This window comes from Drosophila obscura, unplaced genomic scaffold (assembly GCF_018151105.1).
Source record: "Drosophila obscura isolate BZ-5 IFL unplaced genomic scaffold, ASM1815110v1 contig_73, whole genome shotgun sequence".
Classification (NCBI taxonomy): Eukaryota; Metazoa; Arthropoda; class Insecta; order Diptera; family Drosophilidae; genus Drosophila; species Drosophila obscura.
The window spans coordinates 4,516,327-4,543,926 of NW_024542865.1; the positions used below are offsets into that span (position 1 = coordinate 4,516,327).

The 27,600-nt window shown below is 40.6% G+C and overlaps 2 protein-coding genes across 2 annotated transcripts in view; one reads left to right on the forward strand and one right to left on the reverse strand.

Annotated features, from left to right (window-relative positions):
- LOC111065297 (allatostatin-A receptor) overlaps window positions 1-22,066 on the forward strand; it is a 114,440-nt gene extending 92,374 nt beyond the window's left edge. Inside the window, exons 5-12 of the mRNA XM_022353404.2 lie at window positions 4,267-4,456; window positions 4,530-4,625; window positions 5,181-5,331; window positions 18,466-18,584; window positions 19,949-20,024; window positions 21,077-21,232; window positions 21,307-21,415; window positions 21,768-22,066. Coding sequence (XP_022209096.2) covers window positions 4,267-4,456; window positions 4,530-4,625; window positions 5,181-5,331; window positions 18,466-18,584; window positions 19,949-20,024; window positions 21,077-21,232; window positions 21,307-21,411 — 893 coding nt within the window. The 3' untranslated portion in view covers window positions 21,412-21,415; window positions 21,768-22,066. The remainder of the gene's footprint in view (window positions 1-4,266; window positions 4,457-4,529; window positions 4,626-5,180; window positions 5,332-18,465; window positions 18,585-19,948; window positions 20,025-21,076; window positions 21,233-21,306; window positions 21,416-21,767) is intronic.
- Window positions 22,067-24,653: 2,587 nt separating this feature from the next.
- LOC111065367 lies at window positions 24,654-25,331 on the reverse strand. The gene is made up of 2 exons (XM_022353496.2): window positions 25,062-25,331; window positions 24,654-24,992 (listed from the first exon to the last, which is right to left on the reverse strand). Exons 1-2 carry the CDS (start codon window positions 25,230-25,232, stop codon window positions 24,669-24,671), a joined length of 495 nt encoding a protein of 164 aa, XP_022209188.2. The 5' UTR covers window positions 25,233-25,331; the 3' UTR covers window positions 24,654-24,668.
- Window positions 25,332-27,600: the final 2,269 nt, after the last annotated feature.

Consider the following 27,600-nt stretch of genomic DNA (forward strand, 5'->3'; position numbering starts at 1 on the left):
TTGGTATGTTCTACACATGTATTCTGCGGGTGCTCTGCTGCCACCTCACCCCTTGTTTGCCTATGTGTGTGACTGTGCGTGTGTGTGTGGGTGTGGGTGTGGCAGGCCCCGACAGACATTGCATTGAAAAGTAAAACAATAAAATTGTACATGGCCCATAAAAAAGCATAAATATGACGAATGTACAGGGGAGTGGGGAACAGAGACAGAGACAGAGAGAGAGAGAGAGAGAGAGAGACCCACGCACAATTGACTGTGTGTCCTGCCTACGTGTGTGTGTGTGTGTGTGGCCCATTTGGGTATTGTTTGGTGTCCCTCTCTCTCTCTGTTTGTGTGTATCTTTGCCTGCTTTTAGGCGATGTACTCAATGCTGGTTGTAAATTTTATCACTATCAACGCTGGATAATAAATTTGTACGCCTTGTGGATTTGTGTGTAAATTTGCCCAACACACACACACACATACACAAACAGGATGGAATATATGGTGGCCATATGCTGTTTAAATGCCATTTTCATAGCACACTTTTGTGCGCACGTTTTAACGGGTATTCTTCCCCACACCCCAAACTTAAACCCACACCCGAAGTTGAAACCAAAATCTCAGCTGCGCGCAGGCAGAACACTAAAGTCGTTGTATCAATGAAAGGATAGTGCAAAAATTAACCACTTGTTGACGTGACTTTAACCAAATGCGAATGCAGAAGTTTCCCAAAAAAGTAGCTGAAAAATGTGCAGAAAAAATCGCTTGCAATTTATGGCCATTAATCCAAATGTAAACTTTTTGGCTGCTGGCTATTTTAATGACAGCACAAAATAATGGCCCAAAAGTCGTAATAACTTACCATTAGCCGCAGAATTAGATGGGGAAAATTTCGATTTAATGATAAACCCAAAACCCAATTTAAAACTTTGTGCCAACAGGTAACACTGCTGGCTAAGTATTACATTAGGTAAAGTTGGATATTGTATGGGGGGGCATAAACAGCATAAACTTTCATACATTTGCATACTAAATCAAAGCAGAAGTTGCGTATACGCACGATGGACCCAACGACACCCTTGAAGTGCATCAATAACAAGCCCCCACCCCGATACACGTACAGGGGTGTGGGTAGGGGAGTGGAGTGACAGGCATTAGACTGACATTAAAGTTCAATAAAAGTGAATTTATATGACCGAGCTGCGAGTGAGTAGGAAATCCTGTCTAGGACACGCTTGCCTGAGTGTTGCCTGATTATTTGCTTATTTGTATCCATGGCTCACACATATGTATGTACATGCGTATTTTTGTTTGTTTTTTTTGCACTTCCCCTTGGCATTAAATAACAAGCGTTTTTTGCGCTTGAAAAAGTTTGTGCTCAGCCTTGGTTCTTTCGTGGGCCCCATAAATTATGCTACACTTTATTATTTTGTAAAATGCCAGCCAGACAAGCGAACAGAAGAGACGACGAACCGAACCCGAACCCGAACTCGAACCCCTCAGAGCACCCAAAAAAAAAAAAATACGAGCAGCAGCCCAAGAAAAAATGGCATACTTTTTTCCTTTAATGGCAGGAAAAAAAGTTAATGCCCCAACATAGATCCCAGACTCGTAACCGGACGCCGGCATAGGACCCCTTTTTTTTTTTTTGTTGCCTCCACTTTGCTGCTGCTGCTGGCACTGGCACTGGCACTGCTGCTGCTGCTGTTGTGTGTCAACATCGCGCCCACAAAAAATTGGTTAGCCACAAGGGTTACACACTGTATCCGTGTGGATGGGTGTGCGCTTGTGCTTGTGTCCTCCTCTGCTGTTAATTGATAATGCCCAAGCCAGAAACTTGGCTACGGGCCCCACTTTGGCATAGTCAAAACCATAATGGCCAGACAATACTAACAAAAATGTAAAGTACATAATGCTGCTGGCTATATATGTAGTAGGGGAATTCATGCTACATTTGAGGCCTGGCACAGCTGCAGCTCTAGGGCTGGCCAACTTACGTATGTACCAGAAGTAGCTCTGAAGTACAGTCTGCTCTTAAAGTACATATTCAATGGGCAACTGCTGTCAATATTTTCGAGACAGGTAATACTATTTCAGAGTTTGCATATCTGCATCAAGTGAGGTTTTGTTGTGCCTCCCCCAAAGACTCCTTCACCCATATTTCTACCGTAACCATATATGTAATGGTCCCTGGGCCATTGCACCGATGCAAATTCGTGTGCCAGCAATGTGCTATCCATAAAATACGTATCTTTGGTAGCAAAGTCAAGTGCCAAAACTATTTGGCGCATCGGGCCATAAACATTGAGTGGAGGAGTAAATCAGCCTTAGAAGGGGGCGGGTTTGCTGGCTGGCACACAGCTGCTACCGCCTACTATATGTACGTACATGTAACCCACATATATACTTGTGTGTATGTATTTTTTTCTCGGTATATTTATTGGTTTTGTGTTGGCTTTTTCTTGTGGTGGCGCCTGGCCTTTGTTGTCATTACTATTGATTCCTATTCACATTTTTTATTCTCATTGCTCAATTGCTGCCTTATTTTCCATCCTACCTGCTCTGCCACTTCTGCTGCTTATTTTGGGGTTCTATTTTGTTGTTGTTGTTGCTGTATACCCTGGGCACATTCTGCGCTAAATATATATTTGAAAAGGAAATTGATTTGCGGTCAAAAGCGTTTGCCTTGCCTTGCCTTGCCTTGCTGTCGCGACACATTTCCCGCTTCCTTTGACTTTTCCACTTGTGGGGGCCCCTCAGCTTTTCTGCGTTTGTCGCCCCCTTCGTTTGATTGTTGCCTTTTTGACATTATTTTCGTGTCGCTTTGGCTGGTGGCTTCGTGCCCCACATCAATCCATTGCCGACTAGTGAACGTCTGCGTCATCTCTTCTCATCTTCATCTGCTTTTTGCACTGCACTGCTGTGTGTGTGTGTGCGAGGGAGGGAGGGCCAAAAACTTTTTTTATGGTTCAACGCCGTTGACCCTCTTCTGTGTTGCTTCTCTCTCTCTCTGCTATTTCTGCCCCCATCTAGTTCTCTCTTTTGGCCATCTTCTGATGCCGCCTTTGCTACGGTTCTTTTGTATAGGAGTAACATAAATTGCTAGCTAATTGCAAGTGGCTCCTTGGCCAAGCAGAAGTACACTGAGTGGGCCGCACATAGAGATGAAACGAAGGAGGGACTGAGAGAAGCACAGGAATGAGTGGTAGAAAAGCCAGAGTGGGAGCAAAATATAGCATGAGAAAGTCACAGCAGAGGGGACTAATAAGTATCTACGTTTTTTTGTTGATCTTCCGACTACAGGATACCCGCTATTGAGGTTTAGATTAATGTACCCATAAAACGCCTGCCTGTACATTACAGATCTATGCCGATCATATTCGCTCTCTCTATATCTCAAATATGTAGTCTATAAATACGCGTCCTAGAGAGCGCAAACTTTCTTGTTTCAATTACAAAATTACACGTAAATCGGTCGCAAAGCTAAAGCGATTTTACTTTTGAAAATTGCTGAGCGGCACTGTATGTATTTATAACTACATAGAAGTGTACATACATATATCTATATGTACAACACTCATGTTGCAGTTGCATACACCCCCAAGAACGTAATATGCCCACCCAATTGGCTATCCTTCGCCTACCGGTTATAAAGGCGAATGCAGAAAACAACCAAAAAAAAAAATAGTAACAATGCCAGGGATCCGTTTTCCCCACTGACTACTCATCCCTACCACAGTCCCGCCACCCCACAGCATCACAGTTTCCACCCCACAGCAAGACAGTTTCCACCGTTGCAGCACACCACACACATCGACATACCCTACCCTACCCTACCCCAATGGTGGAAGCGTCTGAGTCGGAGTCGGGATCGTTTCTCGGTCTTTGCTGCTTGCTGCCTTTTGTCCGCGTAATTGGTCGAAAAGAAAAACTCCGTGGCCAAAGCGCGGAGGTCAATGTTTCGTTGTAAGAGCGGACCAAAAAAAAAAAAAAACAAGAAAATATGCATAAACGCTGAACAGTTGCCACAGCAACAAAAGATGCTTCCCATTATGCAATAAGTTATTATTTCAGATTTTTGAGCGCCATAAACAAACATATTTAATTACCATTCAATAGCAATTATGCTACAAGCTGATATTTATTTTGATATTTATTTGAGTGGCAAACATAAGCTACGAGTATACGAGCTTAGTAAGCCTCAGGGCTGTCCACCAACCAACCAACCAATTAATCACACATCTAAACAATTTCTTTGAACGTAACCTCTGGTGCCTCTTGCAGTTGTGGTTGCCAACCAACAGATGCGCTCGACCACCAATCTGCTGATAATCAACCTGGCCGTCTCGGATATCCTGTTCGTCATCTTCTGCGTGCCATTCACGGCCACCGACTACGTGCTGCCCGAGTGGCCGTTTGGCAATATGTGGTGCAAGTTTGTCCAGTATATGATTGTGGTTACGTGCCACTGCAGGTGGGTTGCCAACCAAACAATTTACACCCCACCCTTATGTAACATATGTCTAACCCCCATTCCATTGTTGCAGTGTTTACACATTGGTGCTGATGTCCTTTGATCGCTTCCTGGCCGTTGTACATCCAGTGACGAGCATGTCGCTGCGCACAGAACGAAATGCCACGCTGTAAGTTCATGTAACCCCCACATCTCGCCATCTATCTGCTCTCATCCAACGTACAGTCAGTCCGCCATCTCTTGCTCCCATACGTACTCCATACACGTCCACCACATCATCTAGAGTAATTGCATCAATTTGTTCTGGCCCCGTAATTAGCTTGCTTTGCCTACATCCCAGCCCCTGTCTGTATGCCTGATGCCTTGGCCTCTAACCTTTTGCTTTTGCTTTTGCTTCTGCTTTAGCTGCTGTACCGACAGGCCAGCAGCCCTCTGCCCATTGTCATTCATTGTTACATAAATTATGCCCATAGGCAGAGTTGCTTGAACCACTCAACCGTGTCACATGCTCTTCCACCTGACATTTTTAAAGGGGGGGTTTAATTCCCAGGGCCTTAAACATATCATCCTTCAACATCAGCAGCTGCAAGCAGTTTTGTTGCAGCACTTAAAATATTGCTTTATTGATGGGTTCTGCTTGCGCCGATTCATTATTAGTCTCAGTCATTTATTGATATCTCTCCTAACTAACGCCGAACTTTTGTGTGTCTCTGTGCCGCTGTAGAGCCATCATGTGTGCCTGGATAACGATTGTGACGACAGCCATTCCCGTTGCTCTATCGCACTCGGTGCGCATCTATCAGTATCGTGGCAACGCCGGCACTGCCTGCGTCTTCTCCACTGAGGAAGAGGTTTGGAGTCTGGTTGGCTTTCAGGTAAGTACATTCCATCGTAATGGAATGGCATGGCACTATCTCGCTTGGGTATTGGGTGGGTGTGGAGCAAACCCAACCAGGCGTGGCGGCTTGAGTGAAACTGAAGGAGATCGCTTATTGTTGAAATCAAGTCATATTTTCCAGTGCTTGCCCGGCACGACTGCAATATATTTGCTACTTAGCTCACAGTCCCACCACTTTCCACTCGCAGCGACAGCTTGTCAGGTTGTGTGACATACAATCAGAACAACCAAAGAACCAAAGAACCAGGGCACATGTCCACTGAACATGCCTGCAGTTCCCCTGCACAGTGAGTCCAGAACTGTTGAAATTTGCCTGCCCTTAGAGAGCGCTCAAAAGGCAGCCGACGACTGAGATTGGACACGTATTCTCCCACTTATATTTTAGCTATGCTTTACTTAAGATATTCATTAATAAAAGTTTTATAGAAATACGGCTTTAAAATTATATCTTTTGTGGTGCAACACCTATTATTCCATGAGTTCTATAGCCCATTATAAAGTACCGATACCCTGATGTCACCTCTTATGCGATACTCTAGTGCGATAAGTCATGTATGCGATACTCGCAGTGATCGATAGGATTCGGCGATCGGCAAGAAAGAAAGACACGTGAATATGTAATAAGAAATTAGTTTAAATTAAAAGAACCAAAACTCGTGCAAAGATTTTCGGTGACATTTTTGATTGTCAGAACGAGATTTTAAGGTAAACCTCGAGCTCGACATGTTTGACTTATAATTTATAGCTCTGAAAATTGTAAAATAAAAAACTGTGTAATTTTCTCTTAACACTAAGCTTTTTCATGAATAATTTTCTGTCAGGTTTTCACCTTCTATCAGGATGAATCACAATGTACAAACCACTGTGCCAGTGCACAGTGCACACCCAGTCATTGTGTCAGCTCAGTGGGAGCACTTCTGGCAAATATAGTACTTGCGCTAGGGTGAAGCTATCATGCATGCCCTCCTCAATCAGGTGTCTCCACTCTCACACACGGGTTCCGTTTTGTTCGTCTGCTCCCTGCCCGCCCTGCCCAGACAATGGCCAAGAATGTGCGCAACTAGATATGGCCACACTGGAGCGAGAGTTCAGTGTCGTATTTTGCAATTATTTTTCCGAGCTATTGGCGGGGGTAGTACAGTATGATTCCATCATCATTATGCCCAGACCCACGCCCAGTGCCATACGCATAGATCAGCGTTATCCGAAATGGTTTTTCCGTTTGGCTGAGTTGCTCATATTTATTTTTATTTTTTTTGGGAGGGTTTCATTTCAGTTTGCTATGTTTATTACTCGAACTTTTGTGTATTAATCAATTCAGGACTCGTGCCCCCAGTGCCACTATCTCGCTCTCTCGCCCCTAAAACTCCTATACACTCGCATAATTCGCCCCTTCAGGGGCACGCCCCTGTGCTGTTCTGACTTGTCTGGCGTGTCAGAGCAATTTCATGCCGGAAGGATGTTACACAGGAAGCCGCAGTTGTTTGGAAGGAGGAGCAGACCAGAGCCCAGAGCTCACTTCGAGTGCCGAATGAGCTTTGTCGTCTATTCCTATTCCACAGACTGAATGAATGACGGACTGAGCCACGAGCTGACTGATACACTGACTGCCGCCTAACCGACTGCCAGCTCAGTTCCTCCTACAGCTAATATGCACTCGTCAAGCTTCTGTTTGGTGGCCGTTGACACTCGTCCTAATGTCAACCTCTCCAGCTACCTGGGCACAGCAAATTGCACAGTTCGCTTCGGCTCATTTTCCTTGGCAAATGTCACGAATACCGGTACAGTTACGGTTACGGATACGGATGTCCCACGCCCCCACTCTGACTGTGCATATAAATCGCAATTGGTTGGGAAAACACGAAAAGGATATGGGCTTTCCTACTGAAGGGAAGCTACATTTGGATAATGTATTAAGAAGTTCATCGGGGCGGCGGGGTGTAATAGAGAATCGAAACTGCAGCAGCAAATGAACCTCGTTTTTGGTTCGTATTTGATTTCTCTTTTTGTCCCCTCATTGTCAGGGTCAATGCGGCATCGCTCTCTCTCTCTCTCACTTTCTGTCTGTGTGTTTAGAAATTTTTATGTCTATGTGTGCGTGTTGCTGTCTGAGACCTTGTCCTTGTCTGGTAATAAAATAAAAATGGATCAAACTTGTGCCGCGCATCCGTCATACAAACAATACTCGTACAACGAAACTAACGACCAAATTGTTGTCATCGTAAAGATCCCATAAAAATAAAACAAATTGTGTCTTGCAGGGTGGCGTGAAAAAAGGCGAATATGAATGGTAGAACAAAAGAGAAAATAAGATTGGAATTGAAATGGGGAAAACGAAACAAACAAAAACTTTTTTGTGTTTATCTTTCTGCAACTATGCCGAAAAAGAAAAATAGAATGAAAATGGGCGTATTGGCGTTAAGTTGTTGGCAAAAGTTTTGGCTAAAGACGAACTTTTGAAGTGTCAACTCTGACCCAGAAGTGATTGAAGCGAAAGCTCTTGCAAAAGTTCAGATTTACATTTGTATACCCGGTGCTCAAAGAGTTTAGAGATATATTAGTTTAATAACGCACAGAAGGAAACGTATTACAAGCGTATTTACATAAATCAGAAGCTCACTGACTGAGTACCTAAATCATTCGAAAAATTACAAAAATAAATGAAATTCTTCATTATTTCTTGGTTCACCACGTGCTGCTGGGGCCCTTAAATTCGTCTGGCTACATTTATGCTCTCGATTGATCTACCACCCGCAGGTGGTGATTGTTGCGCAACATTTTGCTCCATCCCAAATCATTCCGATACTTAAGCACAATCGACGTCCTGGCCTGATCTTTGGAGACTTCAGACTCCAATCCAATTTAGAATATTAAAGAAAGAAAATCCGGTTTTTAAAAGAACCCGAAACTTTCCTCATAGAAATATTTGCTATAAATGAAGCAAAAATTCTGCAACTTCACCTCCAGTTTAAGCCTCAGCTTGGTCCCACGGACCACACTATTTATGATGGCGAATTGTCTAATGATGGCGAATTTTCAAGACACCGTCAGAAACGGACTGCACGGCTGAAACGGGCAATTCGAAGGAACACGCATCAGACCTACGGATACCACCACATCCCTCGAGATGGAAGAGGGTGATATGGATGGTGGTTATGATATATTCACGATACTGAGAGGCGATGAAGAGGCTATCCAATATCGAATATAAAAGAAAGAAAATCCGGTGTTCAAAAAACCCGATGTACTTTTTTTAGTTTAGAAAGGCTGTGATCAGAAACGGACTGCACGGCTGAAACGGCCAATTCGAAGGAACACGCATCAGACCTACGGATACCCCCACATCCCTCGAGATGGAAGAGGGTGATATGGATGGTTGATATATTCACGATACTGAGAGGCGATGAAGAGGCTATCCAATATCGAATATAAAAGAAAGAAAATCCGGTGTTCAAAAAACCCGATGTACTTTATTTAGTTTAGAAATTCTGGGATCAGAAACGGACTGCACGGTTGAAACGGCCAATTCGAAGGAACACGCATCAGACCTACGGATGCCCCCACATCCCTCGAGATGGAGGAGGGAGATATGGATGGTGGATGATATATTCACGATACAGAGAGGCGATGAAGAGGCTATCCATTATCGAATATAAAAGAAAGAAAATCCGGTGTTCAAAAAACCCGATGTACTTTATTTAGTTTAGAAATTCTGGGATCAGAAACGGACTGCACGGTTGAAACGGCCAATTCGAAGGAACACGCATCAAACCTACGGATACCCCACATCCCTCGAGTGGAGGAGGGAGATATGGATGGTGGATATGATATATTCACGATACAGAGAGGCGATGAAGAGGCTATCCATTATCGAATATAAAAGAAAGAAAATCCGGTGTCAAAAAACCCGTGTACTTATTTAGTTTAGAAATCTGGGATCAGAAACGGACTCGGTTGAACGGCGGCCCTCAGCCTCCCCCCTCCCCGAATGGGGGGTACGACGGAGGCTATGAAGAGGCTATCCAATATCGAATATAAAAGAAAGAAAATCCGGTGTTCAAAAAACCCGATGTACTTTGTTTAGTTTAGAAATTCTGGGATCAGAAACGGACTGTACGGTTGAAACGGCCAATTCGAAGGAACACGCATCAGACCTACGGATGCCCCAACATCCCTCGAGATGGAGGAGGGAGATATGGATGGTGGATATGATATATTCACGATACAGAGAGGCGATGAAGAGGCTATCCATTATCGAATATAAAAGAAAGAAAATCCGGTGTTCAAAAAACCCGATGTACTTTATTTAGTTTAGAAATTCTGGGATCAGAAACGGACTGCACGGTTGAAACGGCCAATTCGAAGGAACACGCATCAGACCTACGGATACCCCCAACATCCCTCGAGATGGAGGAGGGAGATATGGATGGTGGATATGATATATTCACGATACAGAGAGGCGATGAAGAGGCTATCCATTATCGAATATAAAAGAAAGAAAATCCGGTGTTCAAAAAACCCGATGTACTTTATTTAGTTTAGAAATTCTGGGATCAGAAACGGACTGCACGGTTGAAACGGCCAATTCGAAGGAACACGCATCAGACCTACGGATGCCCCAACATCCCTCGAGATGGAGGAGGGAGATATGGATGGTGGATATGATATATTCACGATACAGAGAGGCGATGAAGAGGCTATCCATTATCGAATATAAAAGAAAGAAAATCCGGTGTTCAAAAAACCCGATGTACTTTATTTAGTTTAGAAAGGCTGTGATCAGAAACGGACTGCACGGTTGAAACGGCCAATTCGAAGGAACACGCATCAGACCTACGGATGCCCCAACATCCCTCGAGATGGAGGAGGGAGATATGGATGGTGGATATGATATATTCACGATACAGAGAGGCGATGAAGAGGCTATCCATTATCGAATATAAAAGAAAGAAAATCCGGTGTTCAAAAAACCCGATGTACTTTATTTAGTTTAGAAAGGCTGTGATCAGAAACGGACTGCACGGCTGAAACGGCCAATTCGAAGGAACACGCATCAGACCTACGGATACCCCCACATCCCTCGAGATGGAAGAGGGAGATACTTGAGATATTTTCACGATGCAAGGAGGCTAAGAAGATCCAATATCGAATATAAAAAAGGAAATCCGGTATTGAACTTTCCTTATAAAAATATTTGCTATAAATTATGCAATTAGGGATAATGCTGATGATAATCGTTGAAATTGAATTCGATCGAGCGCACCTAAATTATTTCGTCCCCGCTTTTAATAAATCTTTACGCCACCCAAGTATTTCGGTTTTGTTTTATTAGAAAAACTATTCTAAATTTTCATTCTAAATTCTCCTTCCACAAACACAACAAAAAATCAGCTGCAGTTTCAGCTTTGTTCCCAGAGACCACACCATCTATGATAACGAACTAACAAACGATGGAGAGTTCCCAAAGCCATTAATACGTCAGAAACGGAACTGCACAGAATTCCCGTTTGACCAGAAATGGTTATTTAATTTTTTTTGGGAACTGCTCTCTCTACCAGCTGGTCGTATATCGCAAAATGAGTCATCCAACTACCGCATGGTTCGTGTGGACCAGGCGACGATCGGTCTTCGCCAGTCACCATAGAGATGGAGAGGAAAACAAAGAAATACCCCAGGCAAAGATAGCCAAAGGAAAATCGAGAATTCTGTCATGTGTCGGATAACTGACATCCCGAAAGCAAATCAGCCGACTGCACGGCTGAAACGGCCCCTGTTCGGGTGTAAAAATAGGAATTGGTATTGGTGGAAAAACTTGGGAGATTGGGAGAACTTCACCAAACCCGAATATCTTAATTGCTCTGGGCGACTTTGATTTATCAAATATAAAGTTACTTGGTAGAATACCAAACATATTCAAGTTAGTTTAAGAAAAATATTAATGAGTATGAGGTGGAGAAAATGGTCCGACCTGGGTGAGCAACTTAAAATAATGACGCCCAGGCCCGCTTGCGTCGGCCCTTTTATACGAACAGCAGCTCGCAGCTGCGCCGCCAGACAACACATAACATGTATGTGAATGTGATGGTATGGGAAGCAACGCCCATGTGCATATGTACTAGGGATGGGCATGTCTTCTAGGGATGGCAGGTATACTAGAGATGACACTTGCCGATATTTTTCGGCACGACCCAACCCGGCACGAAAATGAATATTTCCAATACAAAATATTATTGTTTCTTTCCCTTAAGGCTTTTATTATATTTTATCTATGGGTTATTTATAACCGATTCATCGAATGTGGACTTTATATGATTTTTAAGTTAATTTTACAGCTATGGATGTGTTTGTGTTTTAGAGCCATAATCACATGTTTGGCGCATTCAACAGGACAACTCGATCGGCGCACATCGATGGATTTCCTACGATAGTTCTGGTGAACGCACATGGCTAGTGATTTTGATGCGTAATTCATGCATCAGATTTTGGATTGTATTTTGGTTACTTAGGACGGAATCTGATTCAGTTTCTTGCGCTAATAAACTGTTTTTCGTGCCGATTTTTCGCTAAACGAACACGCTGTGTGTCACGATGATTTATTTGTTATAAATATATGTAAATATGTTAAAGATATATATTAGATACATATCGATTCTGTTTTTGTATTCACTACATTTCTCACGTGACGGGATTATTTGTTCTATGTATGTATATAGTATATATACGCTCTCGTTCTCTCTCTCATTGGTGTAATATCAATTTTTAATAAATAATATAAAATGATCATGCAAAAATAATTAAAGTATATTTGCATATAGCATTCTAAGCAGAAGCAAACAAACATAAAGAACCACACACAGAGACAGCCGATGTATGCTTCTCTCTCACTCGTATAGAGAAAACCCACCCCTTACTTCCCCTTAAATATACATCAGTGCTGCCATTTTAGCTTATTTGAGGTATTTAGCATTTTTTAAAATAAATTCAGCTTGTTTTAGCTTTAAATGTACATTGCACCACTTCTGGAGTTTATCGTTGCGTAAAAAGTCTAGCGTCTACTTTGTTGCAATTTCTAAAGGAAGCTTTGTTCATATAATTTACACACATTTTGAAGAGCTGTCAAGATAACATTTAGACATTAAATAAATGGAAGTTAATGCGTCGGGGGCGTCTCTTTCTGGGACAAGTAAGATGTTAAATATACACATGAATATATATGAGAGTGGACAGACGACGACGAAATTTTGCGAGTGGCTCTGTCGTAGAGTTTAAGATTAACTTCAGATACGAGCACAAATCATCATCATATACCTATAGGAGAACTATTTTTTTAAAGTTTTTTTTTAGGTTGATTATGTAGCTTTATTGTTAACAATTATCACAGACAATAAAGAACAATTACTTAAGGTACTGTTACTGTTGATTAGTAACTTTTGTTAAGGGTCAGGGACGATTGTTATTTACTATTTTAAGTTAAATGCGCGACCAACGTACGAAAACGGAGATTGTGCAACAGGAATTTATATGTTCCTGGTGGCCAAGTCATACGGATGGATGCGGTTTAACCTTCGCCTGGTTCTGCTCCTTACCAATCTTCTAGCGGGGACGTTCGGGTGGCATACTCGTAGAACTAGAGTTACTTTTCTTGAACTACACCGAACGTTGGATGGTGTTGAAACAGCTCTAAAAGGGTGGCAAAGGTTACTTTTCTGCCGCTGTTTGTTGCCAAACCGTCCATATAGTCGTGAGTGCCATCGATGGTTTTGCCGCCTTAATGTGTAAAATGTGTTGTGTAAAAAATGCCGAAAATAAGTTTTAGCTTTTTTTATTTTTTTTCATTATATATTGTCTCTGAAATTTTGACAGCACTGACGTCGCTCCGTTCATATGTGCATAGCAACACGAAATAAATAAGCCGAGGACACATATGTAGTATACATGCATATATGTAGATGTATGTGTGTGTATGCATAATATTCTTGATCAGCATTCGTTTGTATATGTTAGAATGAGAGCGATATATTGCTGCCAGCAGAGCACATCAGCATTCTCTCTCGCTCGCGCGTGCAGCGCCAGAATTTCGGACCAGACCATTTACCATTCACACTGCCGCCATTTTTTGCTACCCCGTACTCGAAATATAAAGGGGTATATTGGATTTATGGTAACGCACATGAGGAAACGTTTCTGACCTCATAAAGTATATAATATTCTTGATCAGCATCAATAGCCGAGTGGATATAGCCATAAAACGCCGAACGCTAGAACAACCAAATTTTGTATCCGACTGCTGTGATACTACACCCTGCACCCACAAAGGTCGAAATCCGTGGCAAGCGCGGCAAGAAAACCGAAAGCGCAATATTGTAGAGCATCTCCTCGATTTCGGTCGGGTCATTTTTGTAGACGGAATGAACGAACAGTTCAGTTGCATGCCCGACAGTCAATGCCCCATGGCTCCATGCAACCGCAAACGGAGTGCACAACTCTGACCCTCAAAGGATTCGTACTACGCTCCATTGGCTTGAAGATTCGCGTCTTTAATTATTATGGGCTAAGGCAGGAGGGCTGCATCTGGGCCTGCTTGATCTGTCTCCATCTGCTTATCCCTTCGTCAGTTTTTCTATTTATTTGAATGTTTCATTTCACACGCACATGAAGGGGAGACAAGTCTTGGCAAGTTGCACGATAAAGAGATGCAAGATGGCGCAAAGAATTCCGCCATTTTGTACGCATTTTGCTCAGCTACGTCACAAATTTCGATTTTCAACAGAGCGCATATATGCATCTCGCTCACACTTACAGGTTTTTGGGGCAGCGATTAATGGAAGATTACAAGTTCCTTTTTGTTCTGGATCTGGATCAGATTGGATTATTATTATAGCCAGAATGAAGAAATTATTTTGCAGTTGCTACGCTGAAATGTTCTCTGACATCAAACCAGGTTTTCGTCCGTACATGACGCGTCACTATAGCTGTGCTCTTCTAACATAACGGTGCTGCGCTTTTGATTTGTGTATCGTGGGCATGTTGATTAATTTCGCAGAGTGCCTGCGAGGGCGCAGCAGTAGCGTTTATGGTAAAAATCCCAGGCGCTATGCCAAAATATGAGCCATCTATGAGTATGAGTATTAAGTAGGCAGGAGGCAGGCGGCTGCCCCCTGCCAAAAAAAAAAAAACCATTTATTATATGGCACACACTTTAGTTTATGGCTTTTTATTGGGATTCGCATAAAGTTTAAAGGCGGAAAAAAAGTTTCCTTTCAAAGTTTTAGTAACTTTTATTTATTGCCCTTCCCCCACACCATTTTGCGATTGTGTTGTAAAATTTCATAGCAAGATATCCATTGGTGTGTGTGTGTGTGTGTGTGTGTATCTATGGCTTTAAGTAGGCTCATCTTTTGTATCTTTGCATCTCTGTCTATTGCCTAAGTGGCCGGCCATGAAATGAAGTTTTATGCGCCGCTTGTCAAAGTTTATAGGCTCCTCAACTCCACAGCCTGTGCAGATATTTAGATATATTCATCTACTTGTCTCGGTTCATTGGCAAGCGTTGGGTATAGGGGAAAACAAGCGCTACATACATACATACATATGTAGATAGTAAAAGAAAAACCATTTTGGAAATGTTCGCTAATGATTTGCTCTGGCAATGACTTTCTCTTTTGTTTCGTTTTCAAATGACGATTTTGTTAAGCGCAACCTGGGATCGTTTTTGGGTGCAAAATTTTCCACTTTAAACGTTTAAAGAGCAAACAAAATGCATAGATGAATATTTTAGAGGAAAGGATAAAAATGTTAGGGACAAAAGTAGTGGAAAGTCGGACTACGATATCTCCAGGGAGTCATTTTCGGTGCCCGTAGGATGGGCAACTAGAAGCCAGGATACTCAATAAATTTCTGCTGCATTGCTGATTCTACGATGGGGAGAGGAAGTTCACTCCTTTGGTGGAGAAAATCATGTACCACCCCCCTAAAGGGTACTCTGGAATGATTCAGCGAGATGCCAGCTCATGATCAGATCCTCTAACAAATCCCCAACAATGCCCAACAAAAGTGTCATAACTTTCAGCTGAGAGTCAATCAGCGCCACCGCATTAGCTCTCACAGCAATCAGCTTTCCACACTTATTGCCGCCGCTCGACCAGCCCCGGTCGCCCCGCCCGCTGTGCGAACAATAAGAAGCCGCAGGATAGCAGAGGAAAGCGCCCAGCAGGCGCACATACAATGTTTAATCACGCGGCGGTGAGGGGCGCATAAATCCCATTGTCTTGGATGAATGTGTCCATAAATTGCAGCATTTGCGGAGCTGCGCATCAGCGACAGAAGCAGCAGCGCCGCCCCTCACCCCCCGGCGAGATATCATTAACATTATTGTACCGACCTGACTGGCATTACAAACAATTTCCTTTGCAATTTACACTTTAATTAATGCATCAGTAGCAGCCGTGCCAAAAAAAATAAGAAACAATAACAAAAACAAAAACAGACAGAGTGTGTCACTGACTGACTGACTGACTGACTGACTGACTGAACTGAGGGAAGCATTAAGAATCGGAGCGGAGGGCATCATTAAGCCCAGATCCGGGCTACAAGCCCAGATGTGTCTGTCAGTGGGGATTATGTCAGTCCTTCTCGGCATGGCCTTGTTGTCGTTGTCGATAACAAACGACATGTTCATTGGCCATGGGCCACGGGTAGGTAATCGTAATTCCAACAAAGTGATTTCGATTCCATAGCTGTCAGGCATTACCCACCCGTCCTCTCTCACTCTCTGAATATGAATGAATGCGTCTCGCAGCGCAGAGAAGGAGTCGGTGCCCAGTGAAGGTGATGGCGTGGCAGCGTGGCAGCGTGGCAACGATTATTAACAATTGCGGCATGCGCGATTTCATTTGTCCCTTTCGTCCCGTCCCCAACGCTGATGCCAACTCAGACTTTGACTCTGGACTCCCATTCTGCTTTTTTCTGCTGTTCGTTTTCCGTTTCATTACCTTCCAGCTCCCGCTCCCGCTCCTGCTGCTGCTGCTGCTCCTGTTTCGAATTTGCTTTCATTTCGTGGTTTTTCGCAATTTATACGGATATATACGTATTTTATTTTCGACTTGCACCTTTGTGCATATTGTTTTTTATTGTAGTCATTGGCTGGCGTCGGGCCCCTTAAATCATTTACACTTGGCTGAAAGCAGTCGAACCCGCACCAGCAAACCACTTGAAAACTTGAGGCACCTCCAAATGAATTTAATGCCGCGCAGTTGAAGGCTCCAGTTAAGCCCACCCCACCCCCCACGGATCAGCGTAGCTCATCCGAAAGAAGCCGCGATGCCTGCAGCTGCTGATTGGATATCGTTTACGGATGCACAGAACCAAACCGAAACGAAACCCAAAGCCACTTTTAAATGCCAATGCTCTGGGCGACCATTTGGGGCATGAATAAGTTAAGTAAGGCTTGAAAATCGATCAAGTTGGGCATGCAAAATGTGCAAAACAAAATTAGAAATATTCTGAAAAAAAACAAAAACTTTAAATAACTAAATAAAATAAATTACAATTCTTATAGTTTTTATTTTGTGCTACAAAGTTTCTTTAGCTATGATTCATACCACATACTTATCGGTTTCATTGCGTATTCATTGATTTATTGCCAGTTCGAATGCTGACTCATAGTCAATTCTTTGCTCATCGTATCGTAAAAGATCCATTAAGAATTCACTACCGATCGTAACAGAGTTATTATTCCTTTATGAGGTATTGAGGATTCATTGCTTGATTTATTGATTCACAGACTACTCGTACCACTCGTGTGCCCCGTTTATTGTCTGCATGGATATCCGTGGAAATGCCCTTCAACATTATGTGTATATTCAAGCGATTTCGTCCATTCAACAAATCCATTCAGCATAGTTTTTCTTCTCTTTTTTGTCCCCCCAGTTTTTCATGCCCCACTATTGCACACAATATGAAAATTTATCCGAGATATGTACAATGCCATCTGCATATATAAATACACAGACATGTATCTTCTTTTATTTTTTGTTGTCTGTTGCAACTACGGCTAAGCGATGGCAGCTGGTGGCAGGCAGTAGCAGTGGCAGACAGGCGGTTGGAAATGTGTCTGGTACTCATTTCTGGTATCTGGCCAGCATTACGGGTCAGCGCTTTTGACAATTCGAATGCAAAAAACAAAACAAACAAAAAAACAAAAGCCGCTGACAGGGCGGCAGATGGTAAAGGCAAGAACCTTCGACCAGCAACAGCCACAAGAAAAAAAAAAACAAAACAAACGATAATAATAATAATAATATGAACAGCCGAACAAAAACACACAAAACCGGTATGTTCTCAAGGAACAAACCAAACAAAGCAAAAAATGATAAGTACGAGAGGTTGATGAATCTTTTGCAAAGTATTTTTTACTTCAATATTTTTGTATTCAGTCAAGACTACTTTAAATATGGGTCAGTGAGTCACTAGATCAAGAAGGCAAAAACAGATCCAATATCAAGAACAGCTGCAAGAGACCCTACGCACTATACGAACCAATTTTGCAACAGATAAGAAACTTTTACCCGTCAACTATGATCACTATGAACCGCTTGAAGTTTAAACATTTTAGCCAATTAAATGTGGCACATAATTCCTGCTGAATAATACTACATTTACTATTAAACGGCTATACAGCGTTTATTGAATTAATTAGAACATTTAAATGAAAATCAACAAATCAGCAAATTAACATCTCTAAGCACCAACCCTCAAACAATTGCCAAACTCAACTTAACTCGACTCCTACCTCAAATCTGCTCGAACATGCTTGACCACTAAACTTTGCGCCATGCCATACCAGGCCGTACCATCATCGCTTATTCTATCTGTTAACCAAGAAAATGTGGCCAACATTTATGCCCAGGAGCAGCCCTAATTGTGTTCATTGAGTGGCCACGCCAGAAAACTTTGACCATTGTTGACCGCATTTCGGTTGTGTGGCAAAATGCAATTAAAACTAATGCCAAATCTGTGCCGAGTTCTGGGATAATTCTAGGAACCCGTATGACTTGCCTTTTTTGCTTATGGCCCAACTACATATATTCATTTCTTCTACTTCTTGTTGCAGGTTTCCTTCTTCTTATCATCGTATGTGGCACCCTTGACGCTGATTTGCTTCCTCTATATGGGAATGTTGGCGCGTCTGTGGAAAAGTGCTCCAGGCTGCAAGCCATCCGCCGAGTCACGGTGAGTACACACTCTCTACTCACGCCCCCAGACCCAGAGAAAAACCACGCACAGACAAACGCACATCAAGTATACGCGCCGTGTGCCGGCTGCCTCAGACAGGATGGAGAATTTTCTGCCCGTTTTTGTTTGTTTTTTTTTTTGTTTTTGTATACGCACCTGCGACCAAGGCTGCGGACCATGATGAATGCCTTTTTATGAGGCCAGGTTCTCGTGAGCTTTTACCTCATACATTTTTAAGTGCCCTGCACCGTAGGGTCAACGGAACATAAGCCGGCTCCGCATGAGCGATACTTCCCCAGAGAAGAGCGCGACAAAAAAAGAGGAATGAGAGACCAAACTCTATGTAATACTCGTAATAGAAAAAGGAAAAGATAAAGCATTGAGGAGGAGGCTTTTTAATGTGAACAAATTTTGCTCCTTATTTTGGGAAAATTTTTGTCAAATTAGTTCTGAGTATTCAAGTTGCTTACTCAGTGATCATAGACATGAAAACGACGCCAACGGGGTCACCAAAAAAAATAATCACCAAATAATTTTCATGAATATGAAATAAAAACCGAGTTAATAAAAAAGAAAATTTATTCACATAATTATAGTTAGAAAAAATATTCCAGCCGGATAAAAAAGCGCAGCTTATCGAGGTCACCCAATTATTACGTTAAAGCTTCGCTGTTTTTAGTTGCCAACTAATTATAACTTTAATATTTAATGCTTAAATACTAATGCAAACTTGGCTGGGAAATTAAACTGGAATTGAACAGGAAAACATGGCCACAGATGCATACAACGTGATCGGGGTCACCAGCCATCAATTTCAAGCGAAACTTTCTACAATTCCCCCAACTAGCAGTTAAAGCTAGAAAACTTCAGTTCGACACGAACTTGTTGGAGTTTCTCGACAAGACCATGACCACAACTTTTGAAAAAGTTTGTTTTTATCATAAATGAAATAATATTAAATGACGGCCAAATGAAAAAGTTGCAACATAAAACAATGACTTAATTATTAAATGAAAATTCCAGAAAGAAAAGGCTTTCAAAATTAAAGAGAAAGTGGTTGCTGGCATCTAAAATATCCTAATAGATTTAATAGAGATTTAGTTGCCTAAAAATAATGTTAAATTTTACCTAAAACCAGCAGCAACTAAATTAAACTCCCATAGAACTCGCAATTCGCACGAAAAGTTCATAAATCAAAGGGCAGCGTATGCAATGCGAAATTCACAAAAACAAAACTGTGTCATAATTTATGCCACAGTATCTATGTACTATCTCTCCACCCTTTCCTCTGGACTAACTCTACCAGAAATATATATATATATATATATATATATGTATATATTTCTCTTTTCCACTTGCAGCAAGGGCAAGCGACGCGTCACACGAATGGTAGTTGTTGTCGTATTGGCATTCGCCATATGCTGGCTGCCCATACATGTAAGTACTCAAATATCAATACAGATTCATACATTATACCTACACACATGCCATATAGCTTAATAGCTGATATACACTATACACTTAGTAGATCTAATCGGTTAAATCGGTTCAGCCATTTTGCAACAGAAAAACTAAAGCATGAATACTTCCATTTATAAATTAATTCATTGGATTAATTGGCCAATTCCAGCGATTTTTGATAGATGAGTAGACCATGTCTACAGATATATAATACTGTCATGTCAGAGTTATACATAGATGTAAATAAAACCCACGCAAAACCATCGCAATTTGCCAATAGGTGCACAAAACTGATTAATGTCAATTTCATTGTGGGTGGGGACTCTGTTTAAATTAGATTTACATTAGACTTGAAAAGATAATTTGAGGAAATAGTACTAGTATACATACATATATATTTTTGTGTATGTATATTAAGCGTGGGCAGTTTTGTTGTACACAGTTCAAGAGGCGTTTCTGGCGTGCACTGGGACACACACTATCACTTATAGAATTTATAGAACTTTATAGAATTCCTTTACTTTACTTTGAATATTGTAAAGATATTCAAAGTGCTTTAATTTTGAGCAGAGCAACAGCTGCTGCTCAAATGTGCTGGCAAACAGTAAGCAAGCTGCTCGGATAGTTGCGATAAATTGACATTTGTGATTCAGATACTTACACCCCATGCCAAACACCATTCCAACATCCTCGAGAACAATTTATTTGCTGAAATGTTTAATAAGCCAGGGCCAAAGCTGGCGGCAGCTGCTGCTGCTGCTGCTGGCACACTCTCCCTTAACCTACGACAGAAAGGCAGACAGACAGCATTCAAAGTGTTTGCACAAAATCAATGTGCTTACAAATTACAAATGAAATTACAATTACACACACACAATCCGACACAGAACACACTCGAGGCAAGATGTGCAAATTGCATTTATCAATGCCAACATATGGCTACGACTATGACTATGACTATGTATATCCCACTGATAACATACTTTGTGCATCTCTTTTTCAAAAAAAAAATTAAAAAACATACAAAGGTCATACTGGTTCTAAAGGCGCTCAATCTGTACGGCGGCAGTCACTTGTCGGTCATCATCCAGATCATATCACATGTGGTGGCCTATACCAATTCCTGCATCAATCCGATACTCTATGCCTTTCTCTCCGACAATTTCCGCAAGGCATTCCGCAAGGTGAGACAACTTTACACGCTGCACTCTTTTTTTCGAGCTATTTTATTTTTTTTTTTTGTTTTCTTCACTTCAAGGTGGTCTGGTGTGGCAGCCCACCGCCGCTTTTGACCAATCAACAGGTGACCAAGACCACGCGTACTGCAACCGGCAACGGAACGTCCAATATTGAAATGCTCTAAGCGGGTAAGTTTACCAAAAAATATACTTACGCTTAAAAGTTGTTCCACAACTACGAGCATAGCTAATCGGTTGACCGATTTCCACCAAATGTAAGAAAATTCATTTCCGTTTTATTTGAAATAAAAGTTGGAGAGAAATTTCTACAAGAGTTGATTTTAATTACTAGAAAAACTTCACAGCATTTCCATAAAAGTTGTTTCATATACTTTTGTGTAAATACTTTAAGCTGTTGTATTTTAGTTGCATAGTTTTTTTAGCCCAGTTACTGCAGTAGGTGCAGAGCATTTGAACACATTTTTAATTAGCTAACTTATGACTTTTGACTTACGCAACGTTTTTCTATTCCACTTTGCAGCTCTGAAGAATAAAAATTAATGGTCGGCCACCTTTTTTGATGATGATTGGTCCACCAAAGAAATGGAAATTTGAATTTAAAATAAAAAAAAAAACAAATAAAGAAAAAGAATAAATATAAAAATTATTCTGCAAACACGGCGCACCCAAATAAACTTCATATATGCATATACATATATATTAAACGATTTATGTCCAAGAGGAGAATATAATTGTCCTTGTTATTTACTTAATGTGTTTTCTAAAAATTAGTTTAGTTCGTACATACATAATATATGATTAGTTTGTGGGTTCTATAGTTAAATTTTCAAGATTTTCTTTATTATAAAATATATACATATTTTTGTAGTTTATTAAAGAAGATTTATGTATGTATGAATTCTGTGAATATTGTTCTTGAAATTTGTTCATTTTTAATTTGTTGCCATAATCATTATGTAATCGGTTATTAAGACGCTGTGTACAATTTTTTGAAATTTTAGAGAAATAAGCTCATAAGAATAACAAAATGGTAGAATATTAAGCAAAATGCAACAATTTGATAAAAAGAAACTTACAATTCAATTGTTTGAAATGAAATTTACACAACATTAAAAAAAAAGAAAGAAAGAAAAAAACAAAACAAAAAAAAGAAAAGAAAACAAAAATATAGTACTGATAAACAGGGAATGAAGAAAACTCCAATTTGCAGGAAAAGGGCAAGGCAAAAAGGAGAGATGACAAAACAAATAAAATGAATGAAAGTAGCGTTTAAGTGCAGGGCCATGTTAATGGAAAATTCCTGTAGCTAGATGTAGAAACAGAGTTTGCCAATCGTTTGGTTTCTGTGCGTTTCCTGTTTTTTTTCTCTGTGTATGAGTGTCATTTAGCCATTAAGCGTTGAATAGCAGAAATTTATAATTAACAAAAATTCCACACACACACAGAAAAAGTAATAATGGAATTGCATGACCAGAAGAGACCAGAGAATGGACAGCAGATTTATCGAGTGGCAGTGGCAATTTATATATTAAACACTTTTTGAAACCTAATTGTTTTTTATGTTCGGTATGCAATTACAACAATACATATATTGATAAAGTAGCACACAAAATTAATGAAATTACTCGTAATTAAGATGAAACCTATATGAATACTTAGATAATATTTTGTAGATATACATACATATGTATGTATTTATGTGTATATGCAGGCGTACTCGATAAATGTTTGAGCAAAACAAGTCCTAATTGAAATTTTCTAATACTCTCAAAGCTCAATTGCATATGAAGCGCATAAATAAATATGCGTATAATCCTTTCATCAACTCTTTATGCTAATTAAATCGTTCAACCGTGGCATTCCCCACAGGGAATTACCATTGAATATCACAATAAAAAGTTTAATGCTAATTTCAGCCACCCATTGAGCGTAGAGCAGGGCATATGAGGCTCAAGGGCACAGCTATCTTATGCTGGATGGTATTGCCATAATTAAGGCCCAAATGTGTGTTTCCAGACCTAAAAGGAAACCAATTTGGTTTTGATTTGCATTAATTAAAAAATCATTAAGCAACCTTTTACCGATACTTTTGAGTACCAAAGAGTATCCTATCCATTCCTGCTTGTACCCTACAAAAAAAAATATCTCATAAATTAGGTTATTGTTGACCCATGACATGTTTCACCATGTTTTTTTGTTACGCCACTAGTTAATCATGTAAATTATAGATTATGAATACTATACAACCATATTTATATGTACGTACGTGCATATTTATGTATTTGACTAAGCAAAGTATTTTAAATATTATTTTTGTTAAATTCTTTGATTTATTTTGCGTTGCTTCGGCCTTGCCGAATTAAAAATGTAACATAAGATGAATTGATAAATGTTATTAAACATACAAATAGCAACACTAATTTATGGGGAATAATTTATGTATGTACGAGCACTTGGTGTCGAAACTGGAGAGCAGCTCGTCTCGTGTATTTATTCATAGAGATATCTACAATATATATGTACATTGTACATACATACATATGTGTGTGTGTCTGTTAAATGCATATACTATATATACGTACATACATATGTACTATTTGTATATGTCCTACTGCATTCCTAGCACAGTTGTGGAATTGAAAAATATTTGAATTTAAAACAAAAAAAGGGGACAAAACCAAACTTTTGACAAACAAATTTAAAACCAAAACAAAATTAACTAAATGACAAAAAAATATTAAAATATTGTAGATCTTAAGCAAATGATTCACAGGAGCGTTTTTTTTTTTGTTTTTTTTATCATAAATATTTATATATATATACATATGTATGTATGTGTGCCCGCTTGACTGTAGGGTATTCACTAGCCGCCTAGCCACACAAACTAGAGCCAACTGAAAAAAAATTCAGATCCTGTATGTATAATATTTTTATTATTTACTTACGTTCTGCAAAACCAAATAAAAATTAGCTAATGTAAGATGATAAAAAAAAAAAAAAAAAAAAAATAAGATCAGCAAAATATATTGTATTCGTATATGAATGTATATGTACAATAAAATTTGTTCATTGTGTTAAATAAAATTGATGAATCTGTGTACTCGGCGGCGTCTCATCATTTGATTTAATCTGCGAACTCTGGTTCGGGACGCAGCTGTGGAGAGATTCGAGGAAGCAAACAATCAGTCTTTTAGGGAATTTATGGTATATACTTACGCCGCTTGGGAGGTAACTCATTCTGATTCTGGACTCCCTCTCCCGGCAATGTTACAAAGGAATTCATTTCTAGAAAGGCGGCTGTCCAATGTCCAGCGACAAGCCATCGCGATGCATCGGCTGGTAGGCGGTGGCTCTGCTATGGTTAGGATCAAATACAGAACACCCATTAATAAACATGAAATTTCATTGAAAACAAATTATTTTATTTAAAATAATTATTTCGGGGCATGCTGCTTTGAACGACACTTGCCCAGGAACATGCCCAAGATGCTGCATAGACAGGATTTATTTTTGAACAACGAGGAATCGTCCCCCTTGAACTGGTCCCCGTCACCATTGAACTGGTCCCCGTCTCCCTCAAAATTGTTATTTCCCCATCGAAACTTGACCTCCCCGTACTGTAATTGGACTGTCCGCGTAGTGCCAACTCGCGGATTTCCTTCTTCTGCTGCTCCCACAGCACAGACATGGACTCTCCGTTCTTCACACGATTCAATTCATCTTTGCGAGCCGCCAGGTATTGTTTCTATGGGAAGGAAGACACGGGATAAGCCCATTTAGGACCCAACAAAATGTACTGCTTGATGCGTCTTACCCTCTTGAACTTGTTCTTTTCTATGCGTGTTAACCCCTGCCAGGCATCGGCGGCATTATTAATCAACTCCATTGCACACAGGCCATCATTGGCGAAGGTTTCCCGAAAGTCCTGTATGAAGTTGAAGTGGGCGCTGTAGTGGACTGAATCATAATTACCGGCGACGGACATCCTCACAAAATAATATCGGAATTAAATCAAAACTTTTTCCATAAATTTGGATGTTGATTCTAATACTTTAGGTACCTACTACGTATTTGAAACTGAATAAGTGAATAAGTGAACAGGTAGTGACACAACGACTCGAATAGAAAGGGCATACTTTCTTATTGTTGAACGTGTGAGGGAGGTGTATCCAGAGATAAACTTATTATCGTAAATGTCCCGGGTCCCCCCGCGTCTATGGACAAGGTTCACCAGAAGAATACTCTAAAAATATGCAATATGCCCATTTGTGGCATGTACAAAATCGTGTTATCTTGAGACTACCGTGCCACCCATTCGAAATTCGTTCCATTATATTATTTCGTACACAAATTTCCAGTTTTTGCAGCCAACGGCAGGCATGCAACAATGCCATCAGTCGCTCGACTCAGTGGCTCATTATTCAGGTGCCCGAAAAAATTGATGATCAACATTATCCTTAATGCAGTGTCACGTCAGCGACATGCCCCATGGGCTGAGTGGGCGGAGGTGGCATGCAAATAAAAGTACCGAGTACCGAGTAGCGATGCAAATGCAAATGCATATAAATTTAATGTTCTCTGGTCACATATTTTTTTCATAGCTTTTGTGCATTGAAGTTTTGTGTGGCCATCATCAAGGAAGGGCAAAGTTGCAAAATATTTAATGCCTCTCTCCATCTCCTTTACTCTTTTTCTTACCCCAGCCATAGCTCTCGTTCTCACCATATCTCTTCCCCCCTTTCTGTGTCTGTGGGTCTGTGTGCTTGTGTGTCTCATCAAGTCGTACATTTTATTGAATGAATCGAGACTGCAAGACCAAGGAACTAGGAACTGTGGACTGGGGACAATGCAGAGCGAGACACGAGACGAGAGTGTGTCAATTGTTCAGTCACTTTGTCCCTTGACAGTTTCAACGATGGCCATCTACGTCACTGCAACTGCAACTGCTACTGTCTTCCTCCTTATCGGCTTGCACCCTCTGACTGCTCAGTGCTTTCATTTAAATATCTTCGTTTCTTCTATGAAAGCACGCGCAGCAGTTAATTGGAAAATTTGCAGAGCAACATGGGATGGACGGTAAACAGACCCACCTGAAAAGCGAGCTCGAGCTCTGTCTCTAGCCCATGAGTGGAACGCTTCTGTTGTCCTCATATTCCAAATATTTTTGGAAGGGAAGCGGAAACTTTGGCCTTCGATTATATTTAATTTGGAATTGTACAACACTGCATAATCGTAATAAAAGCAACTTTTGCCGCCGCCATTTTGCCGGCGGCTGTGGCACAACGGGTTGACAGCCCGTTGATGTTGACAGTCCGTTCCTGGGTTCGATTCCCGGTGTAGAGCAATGCGTAGTTTTAGTTGTAGATTTTATAAGATATTCAGAAATTCCAACTGCCGAGAGGACGGACGTTGGTGTTCAAAATGCCTCCGACTGCACGGCTGATACGGCTACTTTCTTCTGACAAAGAACAGAAGATATACATAGAAGAAAAGAAGGTTTCGGACAAGAAGTTCCAAACTTTTTGCGCAAATATTATACACATTAAACTTTTTTTTTTTTTTTTCATTTTCTGTACCTTTTCTTAACATTTTTGATGTAAATAACAAACTGCAGATAGAATTTGTAGATGCGTTTTACATGCGGGTTGCAGCATCTGCATATTGGATCGTGTTTTTATCTTATTAATAATTCCCAAATCTTTTTTCTAGGCTAAGACAAACTGCAGTGCTCTCTCTCTCCCTTTCTCTCATGACTTGCCTGTTTCGTTCGCCCTTATAATTCCCAAGTCGTTTTTTCTTGACGTTTCTGTCGAGTATCTCGCAGTGGCGTCATTCTAGGAAGGGTCGAGAAGTGTGTCACTTATTATGTCCGATACACACTACTAATAGATTGGATTAGGTTTATGGGTTAGGTTTATAGACCCTACCCGATATTGTAAGTTATATTTTAAAACTTAAAACTACAAAAATAATTATTTTCAAAAGCAGTTTATGGACAAAGAATAAACTCAAACAATATACTCAAAAATAATAATAAGTAACTCAAATTTATATTGTATCTAGTGTGTGTAATTATAATAGTTCTGCATTACTCGGAAATACTCATCCTATTCAGATATGATTTAAAAAAACTCGTAAGCAACGGCTCCTATATCCTAGAAATGTTCAACTTCGTTTTGGCTTGAATTTCATAATAACCCTACAAATTTCATTAGTCATTAAACAATAATTAAAATAATTTTTCTAGGCAGGCGGGAAGCGAAGGCCAACCCAAGCAGTCATCGCAGGCGCAGTAGTAACAGGACCATAACACGATCACCGTTCGAAGGAGCGTCAGAAATTAAACCAAATTT